This window comes from Leptodactylus fuscus, chromosome 3, assembly GCF_031893055.1.
Source record: "Leptodactylus fuscus isolate aLepFus1 chromosome 3, aLepFus1.hap2, whole genome shotgun sequence".
Taxonomy (NCBI): domain Eukaryota; kingdom Metazoa; phylum Chordata; class Amphibia; order Anura; family Leptodactylidae; genus Leptodactylus; species Leptodactylus fuscus.
In genome coordinates, this window is record NC_134267.1 from 234063580 (window position 1) to 234083809 (window position 20230).

At 49.9% G+C, this 20230-nt stretch overlaps 1 protein-coding gene across 2 annotated transcripts in view; it reads left to right on the plus strand.

Annotated features, from left to right (window-relative positions):
- The first annotated feature begins 7481 nt into the window (after positions 1-7481).
- Positions 7482-20230, plus strand: part of KIF13B (kinesin family member 13B) — a 145210-nt gene continuing 132461 nt past the window's right edge. For both annotated transcript variants that reach the window (XR_012715349.1, XM_075269304.1), the window contains exon 1: positions 7482-7593. Coding sequence is in view for 1 of the 2 variants with exons in the window: in XM_075269304.1 (XP_075125405.1) it covers positions 7539-7593 (55 nt within the window). In the remaining variant the exon portion in view is untranslated. The remainder of the gene's footprint in view (positions 7594-20230) is intronic.

Genomic DNA, 20230 nt, shown 5'->3' on the forward strand with positions numbered 1-20230 from the left:
CAGATCCTCCATAACAGTGTCATCTACAGATCCCCATAACAGTGTCATCTACAGATCCCCCATAACAGTGTCATCTACAGATCCCCCATAACAGTGTCATCTACAGATCCCCATAACAGTGTCATCTACAGATCCTCCATAACAGTGTCATCTACAGATCCCCATAACAGTGTCATCTACAGATCCCCCATAACAGTGTCATCTACAGATCCCCCATAACAGTGTCATCTACAGATCCCCCATAACAGTGTCATCTACAGATCCCCATAACAGTGTCATCTACAGATCCCCCATAACAGTGTCATCTACAGATCCCCCATAACAGTGTCATCTACAGATCCCCATAACAGTGTCATCTACAGATCCTCCATAACAGTGTCATCTACAGATCCCCATAACAGTGTCATCTACAGATCCTCCATAACAGTGTCATCTACAGATCCCCCATAACAGTGTCATCTACAGATCCCCATAACAGTGTCATCTACAGATCCCCCATAACAGTGTCATCTACAGATCCCCCATAACAGTGTCATCTACAGATCCCCATAACAGTGTCATCTACAGATCCCCATAACAGCGTCATCTACAGATCCTCCATAACAGCGTCATATACAGATCCTCCATAACAGCGTCATCTACAGATCTCACATAACAGTGTCATCTACAGATCCCCCATAACAGTGTCATCTACAGATCCCCATAACAGTGTCATCTACAGATCCCCCATAACAGTGTCATCTACAGATCCCCCATAACAGTGTCATCTACAGATCCCCATAACAGTGTCATCTACAGATCCTCCATAACAGTGTCATCTACAGATCCCCCATAACAGTGTCATCTACAGATCCCCATAACAGTGTCATCTACAGATCCCCCATAACAGTGTCATCTACAGATCCCCATAACAGTGTCATCTACAGATCCCCATAACAGTGTCATCTACAGATCCTCCATAACAGCGTCATCTACAGATCTCACATAACAGTGTCATCTACAGATCCCCCATAACAGTGTCATCTACAGATCCCCATAACAGTGTCATCTACAGATCCTCCATAACAGTGTCATCTACAGATCCCCCATAACTCTTCTGTTCAGCTAGCAGGGGTGGAATAATACAGACTACCAGAATACTGTGAACTGCTCTACGGAATAAGATGGTGTCATTCAGTGCCTGGTGAGGTATCAGCAATATTACTACAGTTGCTCTTGCAATACTACAGACTACCACTGGAGGTCACTGTGCACCACTTTTTTTTTTTTTCACACTACAGCTACAGCTAGAACCAGACAGTCCCTGTAGCCTGCTAGTTTGTGTGTTTGGATGTTTGTTCGTCAATCAATCACGCAAAAACGGCTGATCGGATTTGGATGAAATTCAGCACACAGATAGATTGTAACCTCGATTAAAACATCGGCTACTTTTTATCCCAGTAAATGACATGGCTTCACGACTGTTATGAATTTATGTTCACATACTATATTACACCTATATTACACTGCTCTTATCTCAGCTTCTGAGAAAGCCAGGGCTGTTATCTCTCTGTGTGTAAACACTCAGCTAACCCTCAGTGGATTGTGTACGTGCATTTGCGTATTATATGATCTGCTTCAGGCAGTGCTGACACACTGACTAGGGTAAACACCTTTAATCCACATTGGCAGTTTGCCAATTTTCAAAATGCTGGGAAAAAGAGAATCTAATTTGTCGCAAACAAGGAGCGCTATGAAGGAGCCAGAAGTCACAGACTTCTCCTCAAGCGGAGCTGAGGGGGATCATCCACACCAACAACACACTCATTATATGGTGTCCCGGCGAGATGCTGAGATGCCACAACAATCACAGGCACAGTGCGAGGAACAAGATCAGCAGCAGGACAACTTGAGAGCTGCCTAAATACCGGAGCAGGTGAACCATCCGTGGCAGCAGTTTGCTGAATATAGGTGGATCATCGACACCAACAACCCGCAGACGAAGCCGCAGGCAGAGGCTAGTTACCTTATAATGGGATCCATCTCACTGTGATGTATGCTGCAGTTCTTTCTTTATGGGGATAATGTTCCTCCTTAAGGAGAAACCACCTATTAGGTGTGTGGAGACTTATACAGCCATAATCGCTCCACTGCAAGGGAACATGGGAGGAATATGCAAACCTGTCTCCCAAGATGTAAATATGGGAAGGATATGCAAATCTGTCTCCCAAGATGTAAACAGGAAGACAGTGCCTCTGTTATGCTGCCCTCTACTGGGAAGCACCCTGGACATCATGCCCGACTTTCCCAGAAGTCTTTACTGCATAATGTGGGGTTATAACCAAATCAATTTCTCAGCTACGGACAGCCGTTTCGGTCTGGTTGGACCTCGTCAGCGCAGCGTAGAGAGAACTGACTTGGTAAAAATCCCACATTATGCAGTGAAGGCTTCTGGGAAAGTCGGGCATGATGTTCAGGGTGCTCCCTATAGAGGGCAGCATAACAGAGGCACTGTCTCCCTATTTACATCTTGGGAGACAGATTTGCAGTTTTTTCTGTCAAACATGACAGAATTGGGTGACGGCTCCTCTGTTGCTAATGTGATGTAAGCCTTAGGTATAATGTCATCATTGTCCTCTATGGAGAACAGAGCGGGAAATACATGTTATCTGCTTTTCCATTGTATTTGTGCCTTCCACTTATGTTCATACAGAGTTTTTTGGAGAGTATTTTAAAGAGAAAAAGGTTTTTTTGATACGGTTTTTAATATGAGGAGCATTTTGAGGCGTTTTTAGTTTTCTTTGCTCCAGCAGCGTATGGACCTGGAAAAAAGCGCTAGCGGTTTCTGAAGCATTTTTTCACCTCCCATTGACTTCAATGGGTTTTTCCAGGCGGAATCTGCCTGAAGATAGGTCAGCTCGCTTCTTTTTTCTGCGAGCAGTAAAATACTGCTCGCAGAAAAAGGAAATGACCAGCTCCCATTGAATTCAATGGGAGGTGTTTTTTTGACCCAGACCAAATAACTACATGTGAACTAGCCCTTAGTCTTGTAGAGAAAAGGAGGTAGAAGTGAAGTAATTGGAAGTAGAAGTGAAGTAATGTTGGTAGAAGTGAAGTAATCTGAGGTAGAAGTGGAGTAATGGAAGTAGAAGTGGAGAAATGGAGATAGAAGTAGACTAATCTGAGGTAGAAGTCGAGTAATGGTTGGTAGAAGTGAAGTAATCTGAGGCAGAAGTGGAGTAATGGAGATAGAAGTGAAGTGATATGAGGTAGAAGTGGAGTAATGGAGGTAGAAGTGAAGAAATGGAGATAGAAGTAGACTAATCCGAGGTAGAAGTGGAGTAATGGAGGTAGAAGTGGAGTAATCTGAGGTAGAAATGGAGTAATGGAGGTAGAAGTGAAGTAATCTGAGGTAGAAGTGGAGTAATGGAGGTAGAAGAGAAGTGATCTGAGGTAGAAGCGGAGAAATGGAAATAGAAGTGGAGAAATGGAGATAGAAGTAGACTAATCCGAGGTAGACGTGGAGTAATGGAGATAGAAGTAGACTAATCTGAGGTAGAAGTCGAGTAATTGTTGGTAGAAGTGGAGTAATGGAAGTAGAAGTGAAGTAATCTGAGGTAGAAGTGGAGTAATGGAGGTAGAAGTGGAGTAATCTGAGGTAGAAATGGAGTAATGGAGGTAGAAGTGGAGAAATGGAGATAGACGTGGAGAAATGGAGATAGACGTGGAGAAATGGAGATAGAAGTGGAGAAATGGAGATAGAAGTGGAGTAATGGAGATAGACGTGAAGTGATGTGAGGTAGAAGTGGAGTAATGGAGGTAGAAGTGGAGTAATCTGAGGTAGAAATGGAGTAATGGAGGTAGAAGTGAAGTAATCTGAGGTAGAAGTGAAGTAATCTGAGGTAGAAGTGGAGTAATGGAGGTAGAAGTGGAGTAATCTGAGGTAGAAATGGAGTAATGGAGGTAGAAGTGAAGTAATCTGAGGTAGAAGTGAAGTAATCTGAGGTAGAAGTGGAGTAATGGAGGTAGAAGTGGAGTAATCTGAGGTAGAAATGGAGTAATGGAGGTAGAAGTGGAGAAATGGAGATAGACGTGGAGAAATGGAGATAGACGTGGAGAAATGGAGATAGAAGTGGAGTAATGGAGATAGAAGTGGAGTAATGGAGATAGAAGTGGAGTAATGGAGATAGAAGTGGAGTAATGGAGATAGAAGTAGACTAATCCGAGGTAGAAGTGGAGTAATCTGAGGTAGAAATGGAGTAATGGAGGTAGAAGTGAAGTAATCTAAGGTAGAAGTGGAGTAATGGAGATAGAAGTAGAGAAATGGAGATAGAAGTGGAGTAATCTGAGGTAGAAATGGAGTAATGGAGGTAGAAGTGGAGTAATGGAGATAGAAGTGGAGTAATGGAGATAGAAGTGGAGTAATGGAGATAGAAGTAGACTAATCCGAGGTAGAAGTGGAGTAATCTGAGGTAGAAATGGAGTAATGGAGGTAGAAGTGAAGTAATCTAAGGTAGAAGTGGAGTAATGGAGATAGAAGTAGAGAAATGGAGATAGAAGTGGAGTAATCTGAGGTAGAAATGGAGTAATGGAGGTAGAAGTGGAGTAATGGAGGTAGAAGTAGACTAATCCGAGGTAGAAGTGGAGTAATGGAGGTAGAAGTGGAGTAATGGCAGGGGGAAGGTTTTCCTGGCGCACCCGGTGTCCCATGAATTGAATTGCTGATGGCCAGAGGAGTTCCAATGCACTAGTAGAGGGGGTCTCTAATACAGTGGTCGTTCAGTGTAGTTACTGTGCGGAGTCATTTTTTGGGCAATAATCTCCATTTCCCTCCCGATCCCCATTCCTATAGCCTGTGGGGTGTGCTGCGCTCTGTCTGGGTGACGGCCCAATTTGGAAACAGACCCCTCGGACACTCCATGTATATCAATTAGTACAATATCCATTCTATTGGCTCTTTATTGAGTGGAGGGTTACGGGGGGGTCGCGAGGCGCCATTACTATCTGACCCTTATTGGCTCTCGGCAGATTTCATGAGCGATGGGGAATATTTTTCCTCTCCGGTCTAACATTTCAGTGATGAGGGCAAATCCCAAGAAGATGACAACCCTGCGGAGCGATTAATACTTCTAAGAATATTGATCCGCTGAAGGATCGTTCTGACCTTTCGCTGCTTCTCGGTCTTATATTATGTGGCAGTACTGCACAGTGACCAGCAGGGGGCAGCCCTTCTCCACAAATCGTAACCGTTGTAGCGGTTGTGGATGCGTCTGATGGCAAATTTCATATAATTCCTACTAAGGAACCGTTTTCCTACAAGACTGCGAGGATATCATCGTAGTCCGCAAGTACCTGCACTGACACATTGTGACAAACCATCAGGGCAGGAGAGAAATTGCTGTGGTTTATGTGTTTGTATCAAGGCTGGAGCCAACTGTAGCAAACCCTCAGCTGCGAGTAGTCTGTGGTCAGGTCTTCAGCATAAAGATTCATGTACATTGTGCCCTTGTTATACGTCACACACTCTGATATGGGGTAATATTTCCATACTGCCATAATGTCTCCCTCCTGTGCGTCCTTAAAGGGGTTCTTCAGGACTCGGATACTGCTCGCCTATCCCTTTAAGTCAGTCTATTATCTCTCTCTCAGGGAACATTATAATGTGGGGCCATATTAAAGGGACATTATAATGTGGGGGGCATATTAAAGGGACATTATAATGTGGGGGGCATATTAAAGGGACATTATAATGTGGGGGCATATTAAAGGGACATTATAATGTGGGGGCATATTAAAGGGACATTATATTAAAGGGGCATTATAATGTGGGGGCATATTAAAGGGACATTATAATGTGGGGGCATATTAAAGGGACATTATATTAAAGGGGCATTATAATGTGGGGGCATATTAAAGGGACATTATATTAAAGGGGCATTATAATGTGGGGGCATATTAAAGGGACATTATATTAAAGGGACATTATAATGTGCAGGCATATTAAAGGGACATTATAATCTGGGGGCATATTAAGGAGGGCATTATAACATGGGGGCATATTAAAGGGACATTATAATGTGGGGCATATTTAGGAGGACATTATAATGTGGGGGCATATTAAAGGGGCATTATAATATGGGGTCATATTAAAGGGACATTATAATGTGGGGGCATATTAAAGGGACATTATAATATGGGGTCATATTAAAGGGACATTATAATGTGGAGGCATATTAAAGGGGCATTATAATGTGGGGGCATATTAAAGGGACATTATAATATGGGGTCATATTAAAGGGGCATTATAATATGGGGTCATATTAAAGGGACATTATAATGTGGAGGCATATTAAAGGGGCATTATAATGTGGGGGCATATTAAAGGGACATTATAATATGGGGTCATATTAAAGGGGCATTATAATATGGGGTCATATTAAAGGGACATTATAATGTGGGGGCATATTAAAGGGACATTATAATGTGGAGGCATATTAAAGGGGCATTATAATGTGCGGGCATATTAAAGGGACATTATAATGTGGGGGCCATATTAAAGGGACATTATAATGTGGAGGCATATCAAAGGGACATTATAATGTGGAGGCATATTAAAGGGACATTATAATGTGGAGGCATATTAAAGGGACATTATAATGTGGGGGCCATATTAAAGGGACATTATAATGTGGGGGGGCATATTAAAGGGACATTATAATGTGGGGGCATATTAAAGGGACATTATATTAAAGGGACATTATAATGTGGAGGCATATTAAAGGGGCATTATAATGTGGAGGCATATTAAAGGGGCATTATAATGTGGGGCCATATTAAAGGGACATTATAATGTGGAGGCATATTAAAGGGGCATTATAATGTGGGGGGCATATTAAAGGGACATTATAATGTGGGGGCATATTAAAGGGACATTATATTAAAGGGACATTATAATGTGGAGGCATATTAAAGGGGCATTATAATGTGGAGGCATATTAAAGGGACATTATAATGTGGGGTCATATTAAAGGGACATTATAATGTGGGGGCATATTAAAGGGACATTATAATGTGGGGGCATATTAAAGGGACATTATAATGTGGGGGCATATTTAGGAGGACATGTCAGTATATATGGGGGAGGTGCATTCATAAGCGCACAGAGTAGTCACCTACAGCAACAAATCACATCACAGCTTTCATTTTCGGAGGCAAATTCCAAAGTGAAAGCATCCAGGTGATTGGATGATAGCAGCAGCCCCTCCAGCCCTCCTGTCCCTCCTGTTTCAGATGGCGGCTTGTTCTGCCCCCTACAGAGGTGACACTAGTGACACACACAGGTACCTCATAGACCAGAGGACAGTCAAAAAGCTGGAATCAGAAGCTGCTGCGTCTCCATGGTAACATTTTCACGCCACGTGATCCAGCACGTCGCCCTTTAATTTATGGCGTCATGACGTCGTGCCTCCCAAGCTACGCCCCTTGGTCACCGCCCACCTCGCCGAGAGACGGAAGCCGGCGGGGTCCGGGCAGGTCCTGGGAACCTCGCAGAGCGCAGGATGAGCGACTCCAAGGTGAAGGTGGCCGTGAGGATCCGGCCGATGAACAAGAGAGGTGAGCGGCTGAGGGAGAGGGATGGAGTCCGTGGAGGTGTGCCGGGAGCCCGGGGCTGTGACTGACAGCTGGGAGGGGAACTGCTGCCAACTGTGAGCGGAGCCTGCAACTTCTAGTGACAGCAAGTGTCCCAGTCACGAGTGCCAGGAGGGGGTGCAGAGTGACAGCCGGTGCCAGGAGGGAGTGCAGAGTGACAGGAGGGAGTGCAGAGTGACAGCCACTGCCAGGAGGGAGTGCAGAGTGACAGCCGGTGCCAGGAGGGAGTGCAGAGTGACAGCCACTGCCAGGAGGGAGTGCAGAGTGACAGCCAGTGCCAGGAGGGAGTGCAGAGTGACAGCCACTGCCAGGAGGGAGTGCAGAGTGACAGCCGGTGCCAGGAGGGAGTGCAGAGTGACAGCCACTGCCAGGAGGGAGTGCAGAGTGACAGCCACTGCCAGGAGGGAGTGCAGAGTGACAGCCGGTGCCAGGAGGGAGTGCAGAGTGACAGCCACTGCCAGGAGGGAGTGCAGAGTGACAGCCACTGCCAGGAGGGAGTGCAGAGTGACAGCCACTGCCAGGAGGGAGTGCAGAGTGACAGCCGGTGCCAGGAGGGAGTGCAGAGTGACAGCCACTGCCAGGAGGGAGTGCAGAGTGACAGCCACTGCCAGGAGGGAGTGCAGAGTGACAGCCAGTGCCAGGAGGGAGTGCAGAGTGACAGCCACTGCCAGGAGGGAGTGCAGAGTGACAGCCGGTGCCAGGAGGGAGTGCAGAGTGACAGCCGGTGCCAGGAGGGAGTGCAGAGTGACAGCCAGTGCCAGGAGGGAGTGCAGAGTGACAGCCAGTGCCAGGAGGGAGTGCAGAGTGACAGCCAGTGCCAGGAGGGAGTGCAGAGTGACAGCCGGTGCCAGGAGGGAGTGCAGAGTGACTGCCAGGAGGGAGTGCAGAGTGACAGCCGGTGCCAGGAGGGAGTGCAGAGTGACAGCCGGTGCCAGGAGGGAGTGCAGAGTGACAGCCGGTGCCAGGAGGGAGTGCAGAGTGACAGCCGGTGCCAGGAGGGAGTGCAGAGTGACAGCCGGTGCCAGGAGGGAGTGCAGAGTGACAGCCGGTGCCAGGAGGGAGTGCAGAGTGACAGCCGGTGCCAGGAGGGAGTGCAGAGTGACAGCCACTGCCAGGAGGGAGTGCAGAGTGACAGCCACTGCCAGGAGGGAGTGCAGAGTGACAGCCGGTGCCAGGAGGGAGTGCAGAGTGACAGCCGGTGCCAGGAGGGAGTGCAGAGTGACAGCCGGAGCCAGGAGGGAGTGCAGAGTGACAGCCAGTGCCAGGAGGGAGTGCAGAGTGACAGCCACTGCCAGGAGGGAGTGCAGAGTGACAGCCACTGCTAGGAGGGAGTGCAGAGTGACAGCCACTGCCAGGAGGGAGTGCAGAGTGACAGCCACTGCCAGGAGGGAGTGCAGAGTGACAGCCACTGCCAGGAGGGAGTGCAGAGTGACAGCCACTGCCAGGAGGGAGTGCAGAGTGACTGCCAGGAGGGAGTGCAGAGTGACAGCCGGAGCCAGGAGGGAGTGCAGAGTGACAGCCAGTGCCAGGAGGGAGTGCAGAGTGACAGCCACTGCCAGGAGGGAGTGCAGAGTGACAGCCACTGCCAGGAGGGAGTGCAGAGTGACAGCCACTGCCAGGAGGGAGTGCAGAGTGACAGCCGGTGCCAGGAGGGAGTGCAGAGTGACTGCCAGGAGGGAGTGCAGAGTGACAGCCGGAGCCAGGAGGGAGTGCAGAGTGACAGCCAGTGCCAGGAGGGAGTGCAGAGTGACAGCCAGTGCCAGGAGGGAGTGCAGAGTGACTGCCAGTGCCAGGAGGGAGTGCAGAGTGACAGCCACTGCCAGGAGGGAGTGCAGAGTGACAGCCACTGCCAGGAGGGAGTGCAGAGTGACAGCCGGTGCCAGGAGGGAGTGCAGAGTGACAGCCGGTGCCAGGAGGGAGTGCAGAGTGACAGCCGGTGCCAGGAGGGAGTGCAGAGTGACTGCCAGGAGGGAGTGCAGAGTGACAGCCGGAGCCAGGAGGGAGTGCAGAGTGACAGCCAGTGCCAGGAGGGAGTGCAGAGTGACAGCCAGTGCCAGGAGGGAGTGCAGAGTGACTGCCAGTGCCAGGAGGGAGTGCAGAGTGACAGCCACTGCCAGGAGGGAGTGCAGAGTGACAGCCGGTGCCAGGAGGGAGTGCAGAGTGACAGCCGGTGCCAGGAGGGAGTGCAGAGTGACAGCCGGTGCCAGGAGGGAGTGCAGAGTGACAGCCGGTGCCAGGAGGGAGTGCAGAGTGACAGCCGGTGCCAGGAGGGAGTGCAGAGTGACAGCCGGTGCCAGGAGGGAGTGCAGAGTGACAGCCGGTGCCAGGAGGGAGTGCAGAGTGACAGCCGGTGCCAGGAGGGAGTGCAGAGTGACAGCCGGTGCCAGGAGGGAGTGCAGAGTGACAGCCGGTGCCAGGAGGGAGTGCAGAGTGACAGCCGGTGCCAGGAGGGAGTGCAGAGTGACAGCCGGTGCCAGGAGGGAGTGCAGAGTGACAGCCGGTGCCAGGAGGGAGTGCAGAGTGACAGCCGGTGCCAGGAGGGAGTGCAGAGTGACAGCCGGTGCCAGGAGGGAGTGCAGAGTGACAGCCGGTGCCAGGAGGGAGTGCAGAGTGACAGCCGGTGCCAGGAGGGAGTGCAGAGTGACAGCCGGTGCCAGGAGGGAGTGCAGAGTGACAGCCGGTGCCAGGAGGGAGTGCAGAGTGACAGCCGGTGCCAGGAGGGAGTGCAGAGTGACAGCCGGTGCCAGGAGGGAGTGCAGAGTGACAGCCGGTGCCAGGAGGGAGTGCAGAGTGACAGCCGGTGCCAGGAGGGAGTGCAGAGTGACAGCCGGTGCCAGGAGGGAGTGCAGAGTGACAGCCGGTGCCAGGAGGGAGTGCAGAGTGACAGCCGGTGCCAGGAGGGAGTGCAGAGTGACAGCCGGTGCCAGGAGGGAGTGCAGAGTGACAGCCGGTGCCAGGAGGGAGTGCAGAGTGACAGCCGGTGCCAGGAGGGAGTGCAGAGTGACAGCCGGTGCCAGGAGGGAGTGCAGAGTGACAGCCGGTGCCAGGAGGGAGTGCAGAGTGACAGCCGGAGCCAGGAGGGAGTGCAGAGTGACAGCCGGTGCCAGGAGGGAGTGCAGAGTGACAGCCGGTGCCAGGAGGGAGTGCAGAGTGACAGCCGGTGCCAGGAGGGAGTGCAGAGTGACAGCCGGTGCCAGGAGGGAGTGCAGAGTGACAGCCGGTGCCAGGAGGGAGTGCAGAGTGACAGCCGGTGCCAGGAGGGAGTGCAGAGTGACAGCCGGTGCCAGGAGGGAGTGCAGAGTGACAGCCGGTGCCAGGAGGGAGTGCAGAGTGACAGCCGGTGCCAGGAGGGAGTGCAGAGTGACAGCCGGTGCCAGGAGGGAGTGCAGAGTGACAGCCGGTGCCAGGAGGGAGTGCAGAGTGACAGCCGGTGCCAGGAGGGAGTGCAGAGTGACAGCCGGTGCCAGGAGGGAGTGCAGAGTGACAGCCGGTGCCAGGAGGGAGTGCAGAGTGACAGCCGGTGCCAGGAGGGAGTGCAGAGTGACAGCCGGTGCCAGGAGGGAGTGCAGAGTGACAGCCGGTGCCAGGAGGGAGTGCAGAGTGACTGCCGGTGCCAGGAGGGAGTGCAGAGTGACAGCCGGTGCCAGGAGGGAGTGCAGAGTGACAGCCGGTGCCAGGAGGGAGTGCAGAGTGACTGCCGGTGCCAGGGGGGAGTGCAGAGTGACTGCCGGTGCCAGGGGGGAGTGCAGAGTGACAGCCGGTGCCAGGGGGGAGTGCAGAGTGACAGCCGGTGCCAGGGGGGAGTGCAGAGTGACAGCCGGTGCCAGGGGGGAGTGCAGAGTGACTGCCGGTGCCAGGGGGGAGTGCAGAGTGACTGCCGGTGCCAGGGGGGAGTGCAGAGTGACTGCCGGTGCCAGGGGGGAGTGCAGAGTGACTGCCGGTGCCAGGGGGGAGTGCAGAGTGACAGCCGGTGCCAGGAGGGAGTGCAGAGTGACAGCCGGTGCCAGGAGGGAGTGCAGAGTGACAGCCGGTGCCAGGAGGGAGTGCAGAGTGACAGCCGGTGCCAGGAGGGAGTGCAGAGTGACAGCCGGTGCCAGGAGGGAGTGCAGAGTGACTGCCGGTGCCAGGAGGGAGTGCAGAGTGACTGCCGGTGCCAGGAGGGAGTGCAGAGTGACTGCCGGTGCCAGGAGGGAGTGCAGAGTGACAGCCGGTGCCAGGAGGGAGTGCAGAGTGACAGCCGGTGCCAGGAGGGAGTGCAGAGTGACAGCCGGTGGCAAGAGGGAGTGTAGAGTGACGGCCTCCGATGGTGGACACTGGGCACAGGAGTGACAGCCTCTGTTCTGAGCACCTGATAATTTATTCTCTGACTTCTTCATTACTTTGGGACAGGGGCACACGGTCAGTGTTTCATTGGTTGGGCAGATCGCAGTGACAACTCTTGGCTGTAATAAGTGACAATTTTGCCTTTGACCTTCACCTTGTTTATGTCACGTGGTCACACTCCACCTCCCCTTCACTGTGACTGTCCTGCTTGTTATGGCGGCCATGACTCCTGGCTACACCTGATCTCTGACACACTTCCCATGGACCGGTTCTACCACAATCTGCTGGATACCTCTGTGCTGCTGTGCATCTCTGTTATCCACTGCCAGTCTTATAATGCTGCTGCAATGTCACTGCTGAGAGTTGTAGTCCCAGACATATGGACCATTAGTCCAGGGTCTCTGCTCATACAGAGCGGGTAGGATGACTGGAGCGCCCCTTTCATACAAGGCATAGAGTGGTACTGCAGCTTTGTCAGTGATCTTCCCTCTCTTCCAAGCTCTGGCTGTGACTCAGTGTTGTTGTGCCCATGTGTCATGGTGGATGATGTCCCAGGGTCAGTGTCAGCCGCTATTGTCGGTGACTCCCCATGACCTCAGGGGGTCTGACAATGCGGCCATTCAGCTGCGGCCTGCATAGGGTGACACGCGAGCTTTAATGAGTCCGTGCGACGTGACGGTTCATCTCTGACCCGGCTCGACTGCATTTTTGGACACATTTTTTTGTAAATTTCATTTAATTTCCGTATTTGCTGCGTGGCGGTTATCAGTGACGGAAGCGACGGCCATCGCTGTCAGTCTGCGCTGATAAGAGGCACAATCTGCTGAGAAGATCTGGCACATGCCCAGATAAGTGCCCTCACCCCCTGCATGGCAAGACCAGGATAAGCAGATGCCATACATCTATAGAGACGCTGATCTCTGTAAAAATGCAACCTGTGTCCTCCTATGGCAGATGTTTCGGGGCTGCCCGTCAGAGTAGCTGCCAGATCGGAGCGGCAGATTGTTTTGGCAACCAGGGAGTCCAGTGACGTAAAGGGTTAAAGAGGCTGTCCACTTTTATGGGATTCCTAAAAGTAACCTGAGCTTAGATCAGGCCTGCTCCATTCTCTTGGGGTACTTGTGGACCCCCATTGTCAGGATTGCTCAGCGTCAGTGATCAGACAGTTCTCTCTTGGTCCTGATTCTGATGTGGGAGGCCACGTCAGAATAGGACCAAAATGCGACTGTCGCGGCTCCCGCTCTGGATTGGGCTCAAATGAATGGGGGTAGTCCAGAGGGTGCTGACGCAGCCGCAGAATCTGCCTGAGGAAAGGGCAGCCAGAACATACCGCGCATGGTAAAAAGGAAGCTAGCGGTCTACATAGACCTCCATTGTGAGGAGGCGGATTCTGAGGTGGATTCGGCGTCAAAATCCGCCCCCTCTTGCCCCGTGTACGAGCCCTTAGTTATACCTATGGAACTGCTGGCGGTTTACCTATAGGTATAATGGAAGGAGGAAAACTTTGCGGATTGTCTAGGAAAAGCGCTGCACAAAAAAACGCAATGCATTTCCAATTTTTTTCCCGCAGAGCTTTTTGGCTGTGGCCCGCTATGTGGGGCCTTTTAGGGCACCTGTGTAGGATGGCGCCATTCTCTCTTCCGGCCACCTGTGTAGGATGGCGCCATTCTCTTCAGGCACCTGTGTAGGATGGTGCCGTTCTCTCTTTCAGACACCTGTGTAGGATGGTGCCGTTCTCTCTTTCAGACACCTGTGTAGGATGGCGCCGTTCTCTCTTCTGGCCACCTGTGTAGGATGGCGCCATTCTCTTCTCTGGCCACCTGTGTAGGATGGCGCCATTCTCTTCTCTGGCCACCTGTGTAGGATGGCGCCGTTCTCTCTTTCAGGCACCTGTGCAGGATGGCGCCATTCTCTTCTCTGGCCACCTGTGTAGGATGGCGCCATTCTCTTCTTCAGGCACCTGTGTAGGATGGCACCATTCTCCTCTTCAGGTACCTGTGTAGGATGGCGCCATTCTCTTCTTCAGGCACCTGTGTAGGATGGCACCATTCTCCTCTTCAGGTACCTGTGTAGGATGGCGCCGTTCTCCTCTTCAGGTACCTGTGTAGGATGGCGCCGTTCTCCTCTTCAGGTACCTGTGTAGGATGGCGCCATTCTCTTCTTCAGGCACCTGTGTAGGATGGCACCATTCTCCTCTTCAGGTACCTGTGTAGGATGGCGCCGTTCTCTTCTTCAGGCACCGGTGTAGGATGGCGCCGTTCTCTTCTTCAGGCACCGGTGTAGGATGGCGCCGTTCTCTTCTTCAGGCACCTGTGTAGGATGGTGCCGTTCTCTTCTCCGCACCCCTGTGTAGGATGGCGCCATTCTCCTCTTCAGGTACCTGTATAGGATGGCGCCATTCTCTTCCCCAAGCACCTGAGTAGGATGGCGCCATTCTCCTCTTCAGGTACCTGTGTAGGATGACGCCGTTCTCCTCTTCAGGTACCTGTATAGGATGGCGCCATTCTCTTCCCCAGGCACCTGAGTAGGAAGACGCCATTCTCTCTTTCGGGCACCTATATAGGATGGCGCCGTCCTCTCTTTCGGGCACCTGTGTAGTATGACGCCATTCTCTTCTCCGGGCACCTGTGTAGGATGGCGCCGTCCTCTCTTTTGGGCACCTGTGTAGGATGGCGCCGTCCTCTTCTCAAACACCTGTCCCCTGTGTATTACTTCCCACACAGTCTTTCTGCCTGCTGAAATATTTAGTGGCTCGCTGCTGCTCTCCTGACACTGAGCTGATGGGATTATTGTTCTGTATAAGTGACGCTTCCCTTGTCAGATGATGTGATGCCCCCGGAGGGGACGAGCCGCCATTGCTTTGTAGTGTTCCTTACTTGTATGTAAATAAAGCTTAAAGGGGTATTCCATACCCGGGTAGCCGGGCGCAGGCCTGTTTCACATCTGCGTTCTCTATTCTATTTGGGGAGTCCGCTTGGGGAACGGAATACCGAACTCATTAAAAAGCGGTGAGTAATGAAAGCACACGGACCCTATAGACTATAATGGGGTCCGTGTATTTTCCGCACAGTGTCCGCATAAATCATGCAAGCAGGACTAGGGTTACATTTGCGCTGCTGAGGGTTTGTTACAGTTACATCCGTATACAGAGGGCATAGGGGATTGTAACAAGTCAGGTTGGGTTTTTTGCTTATTCGCGGAGATCTCGCAGGGTCACTCTCTCCTGAGGTGAGGTGTCTGGCACCAGAACCAGGTCACAGTGCCCGGGGTGCCAGCGGGGAGATCATGTGATGTGGTGTAGCTGCCATGCACCTCCTATGAGTGGGGGAGGTGCCATCAGCCTGGCCCAGTCCCCTGTAATACAGTAGTACCTTGTGTGCCCCCTACAGGCTCCCTGCACACACTACTGACCTGTGCTGAGGCTTAGATGGTCTGTCCCCATCTATGTGCAGACCCCAGGATGACCCCTCCTCTATATGGAGACCCCAGGCCAGTCTCCCTTCTCTACACAGACCCCAGACCGCCCCTCCTCTAGCTGCAGACCCAGGGACGGCTCCCCCTCTATGTGCAGACCCCCTTCTGTACACAGACCATCCCTTCCTCTATGTGGAGACCCTACTGTACACAGAGCCCACCCCCCATATGTGTAGACCAGGGGTCGGCCCCCCCTTGTGTACAATAACCCCAGACCAAACCCCATGCATACACAGATCTCGTACCGGCCCTCCTCTATATGCAGACCCCGGGCCGGCCTCCTACAATGTACAGACCCCGGGCCGGCCTCCTACAATGTACAGACCCCGGGCCGGCCTCCTACAATGTACAGACCCTGGGCCAGACCCCATTTATGCGTAGTACATATTACCGCCATCTGTATACTTTCACTGATCAATGTTTAAACAGATAAACCTATGTCACTTTTTTTGCTTGGGGAGGGGGACATGGACCATTGTGAGGGGCTTGTTCCTGAGCCCAATGAGAAGTGGGGATCAGGGATGGAAACTGGCTGATACAGAGGACAACAGCACGTCGGAGAGATTTTTTAATGGATCTGATGGTGTCTCACCGACCCATTTACCATGTACTGTAGTCCACAAGGCTCCTTAGCCTCAGGTGTGACTGCCCCCTATAGATACGCCTTGGTATATACAGCTCTATGGGGGAATGACCTGGATATGGTTCAAAGTACATAAAAGAAATTCCTGGGATTGATGAGATGGGTCTGAGGGGGTGGGACGTACCCCCGGCTGTAAACCTAAAACACATGTGTAATGGAAACAAGCTGTGGGCCTATAACCTGCATCACATTGTACCAGCTGCTCCCCAATCCATTGCACTCTGCTGTTCTCTGGTATCAGCCACATCAGGTCAGACTGCACTTAGTGTATATATCGTGCGCCCAGAAATGTCTCCCCCCACAACGAAATAGTCATCATACCAATTAGCCAAAGGTATACCACATCCTAAGCTTAGATACACAGCTCAGCAGACAGTATCACACAGGATAGGATTAGATACACAGCTCAGTATACAGTATCACACAGGATAGGATTAGATACACAGCTCGGTATACAGTATCACACAGGATAGGATTAGATACACAGCTCGGTATACAGTATCACACAGGATAGGATTAGATACACAGCTCGGTATACAGTATCACACAGGATAGGATTAGATACACAGCTCAGTATACAGTATCACACAGGATAGGATTAGATACACAGCTCAGTATACAGTATCACACAGGATAGGATTAGATACACAGGTCAGTATACAGTATCACACAGGATAGGATTAGATACACAGCTTAGTATACAGTATCACACAGGATAGGATTAGATACACAGCTCAGCAGACAGTATCACACAGGATAGGATTAGATACACAGCTCAGTATACAGTATCACACAGGATAGGATTAGATACACAGCTCAGTATACAGTATCACACAGGATAGGATTAGATACACAGCTCAGTAAACAGTATCACACAGGATAGGATTAGATACACAGCTTAGTATACAGTATCACACAGGATAGGATTAGATACACAGCTCAGCAGACAGTATCACACAGGATAGGATTAGATACACAGCTCAGTATACAGTATCACACAGGATAGGATTAGATACACAGCTCAGTATACAGTATCACACAGGATAGGATTAGATACACAGCTCAGTATACAGTATCACACAGGATAGGATTAGATACACTGCTCAGTAGACAGTATCACACAGGATAGGATTAGATACACAGCTCAGTATACAGTATCACACAGGATAGGATTAGATACACAGCTCAGTATACAGTATCACACAGGAGAGGATTAGATACACAGCTCAGTATACAGTATCACACAGGAGAGGATTAGATACACAGCTCAGCAGACAGTATCACACAGGATAGGATTAGATACACAGCTCAGTATACAGTATCACACAGGATAGGATTAGATACACAGCTCAGTATACAGTATCACACAGGATAGGATTAGATACACAGCTCAGTAAACAGTATCACACAGGATAGGATTAGATACACAGCTTAGTATACAGTATCACACAGGATAGGATTAGATACACAGCTCAGCAGACAGTATCACACAGGATAGGATTAGATACACAGCTCAGTATACAGTATCACACAGGATAGGATTAGATACACAGCTCAGTATACAGTATCACACAGGATAGGATTAGATACACAGCTCAGTATACAATATCACACAGGATAGGATTAGATACACAGCTCAGTATACAGTATCACACAGGATAGGATTAGATACACAGCTCAGTATACAGTATCACACAGGATAGGATTAGATACACAGCTCAGTATACAGTATCACACAGGATAGGATTAGATACACAGCTCAGTATACAGTATCACACAGGATAGGATTAGATACACAGCTCAGTATACAGTATCACACAGGATAGGATTAGATACACAGCTCAGTATACAGTATCACACAGGATAGGATTAGATACACAGCTCAGTATACAGTATCACACAGGATAGGATTAGATACACAGCTCAGTATACAGTATCACACAGGATAGGATTAGATACACAGCTCAGTATACAGTATCACACAGGGTAGGATTAGATACACAGCTCAGTATACAGTATCACACAGGGTAGGATTAGATACACATCTCAGTATACAGTATCACACAGGGTAGGATTAGATACACTGCTCAGTATACAGTATCACACAGGATAGGATTAGATACACAGCTCAGTATACAGTATCACACAGGATAGGATTAGATACACAGCTCAGTATACAGTATCACACAGGATAGGATTAGATACACAGCTCAGTATACAGTATCACACAGGGTAGGATTAGATACACAGCTCAGTATACAATATCACACAGGGTAGGATTAGATACACAGCTCAGTATACAGTATCACACAGGATAGGATTAGATACACAGCTCAGTATACAGTATCACACAGGGTAGGATTAGATACACAGCTCAGTATACAGTATCACACAGGGTAGGATTAGATACACAGCTCAGTATACAGTATCACACAGGATAGGATTAGATACACAGCTCAGTATACAGTATCACACAGGGTAGGATTAGATACACAGCTCGGAGCCCTGGTGGACAGTATATTACAGGTTGTATATGATGTCTCACACGGTCTCTCTTGCCGGTGACTCTACCTCATAAAGCCTGTTACCCGGTGACGCCCGTATTTGTCGCCCGCTTTGGGCGCTCTACCTGTGAATCACGCTGTCAGTCATTCTGAGTGTTAAGGTGGAGGGAGAATCGACATGAAAGAGTCCGATGACTTTGAAGAAAAACTTCTCTTTGGTGGAATTATCTTCAAAGTTTAGTTACGGAATCCTTAAGACTGAATGCCCCCCCCCTTCCGACTCCGAAATATAAAAATATCTGTGTCTGGGAAAGTTGGGTCACAGCCAACATGGTTGCTCCCACTGCTTTCCTAAATGTCCAGCCAACCGTTTGTTTTAGACACCGGACAGGTATTGTGGTGTTTTAGAGCCAACCTGCTTACTGATGGTTTCCACCATCAAAATTCTATGGAGTGGTAAGCACAGAAAGAGTTAATGATGATATCTTAAGTTTACATTTGCTGACTACAGACCCAGAGGTCATCATGGGTGGGGCTCCCCTTTAAGGTGACATCATGGTGACTCTACACAAGGTCACAAGTCCGGTCCTATTTTGGGATGTCATGAGCTGAGTGATGTGTGTAAATCCGGATGATGGAGTTGAGACCGTTCCTTATAAACCTGTAATAAGTATTTACCCCCGGTCTATGAGGATGTATCACCGCTCCTTATTATCTGCTCACCGCAGGGAGGTTTCTGCAAAAACTACCAAACTGTTGACCAAACAACAGGAAGATAGAGAAGGAAACCATAGGCTGGATGGGGAGAGTTCCTGAACACCTCGGCCATAGTCCTTCTATGAGGCCGCCGCTGTCACCGTATAGCAGCACTCCATACTATATACAACAACTGCTATCAGTGGTAGTCAACTGTTATCTGGCTATGGGAAAGCTGGGTGACCTCCATTATAGCTATTGTTATACTCGCCACAAGTCTTTTCACACTACTTTCCCAGGCTCCTAAAAAGCATATTTACATAGAAATATTTTGATGCCTGTATATCTGGGAAAAGTGGGTGACCACTCGGGGCCCTGGTCGCAACGTGACATTACATGACTGAATGGGGTGACCCATAGTATACATACCCCACAGTGTATACAGCCCTGTATAGTAAGTAGGCCCTACCCTGCAGGGTGTGATTAAGAGTTATTATATTACAGAAAAGATAAGAAGTTTTTTGACTTTTAATTAGTTTTATCTCCATATTTGGCACAAAAAAACAAATGTGTTATAGCATGTCCTGGTATGTAATACTTATTGTCACGGGATGGTTAGAGTCTATACTATAGGCAATGTGTAATATATATTTCATGTGGAATGTATTCTCTAACCTGTTATATACATCAATGTGTAGTTGGCTGATTCGGGTCTAGTGTGTTAGCACATTGTATGCAAATACCTCTAACTAGTGAGGACCAGTGAGGACAATGGGTGGAGATAATCTGATCAGTGTCTCCAAGAAGATGTTGGACTGTGCATTGTTCAAAAGAGACAGGGAGTCTGCTCTCCTTGGTATAGGTGAGGGGGGAAGGATCTGTGACTCAGCCCTTCCCACCCACAGATATAGGTGTAACAGTTTTAGTATATAGTTGTAGCTGGAGTTAGTATGTGTTAGCC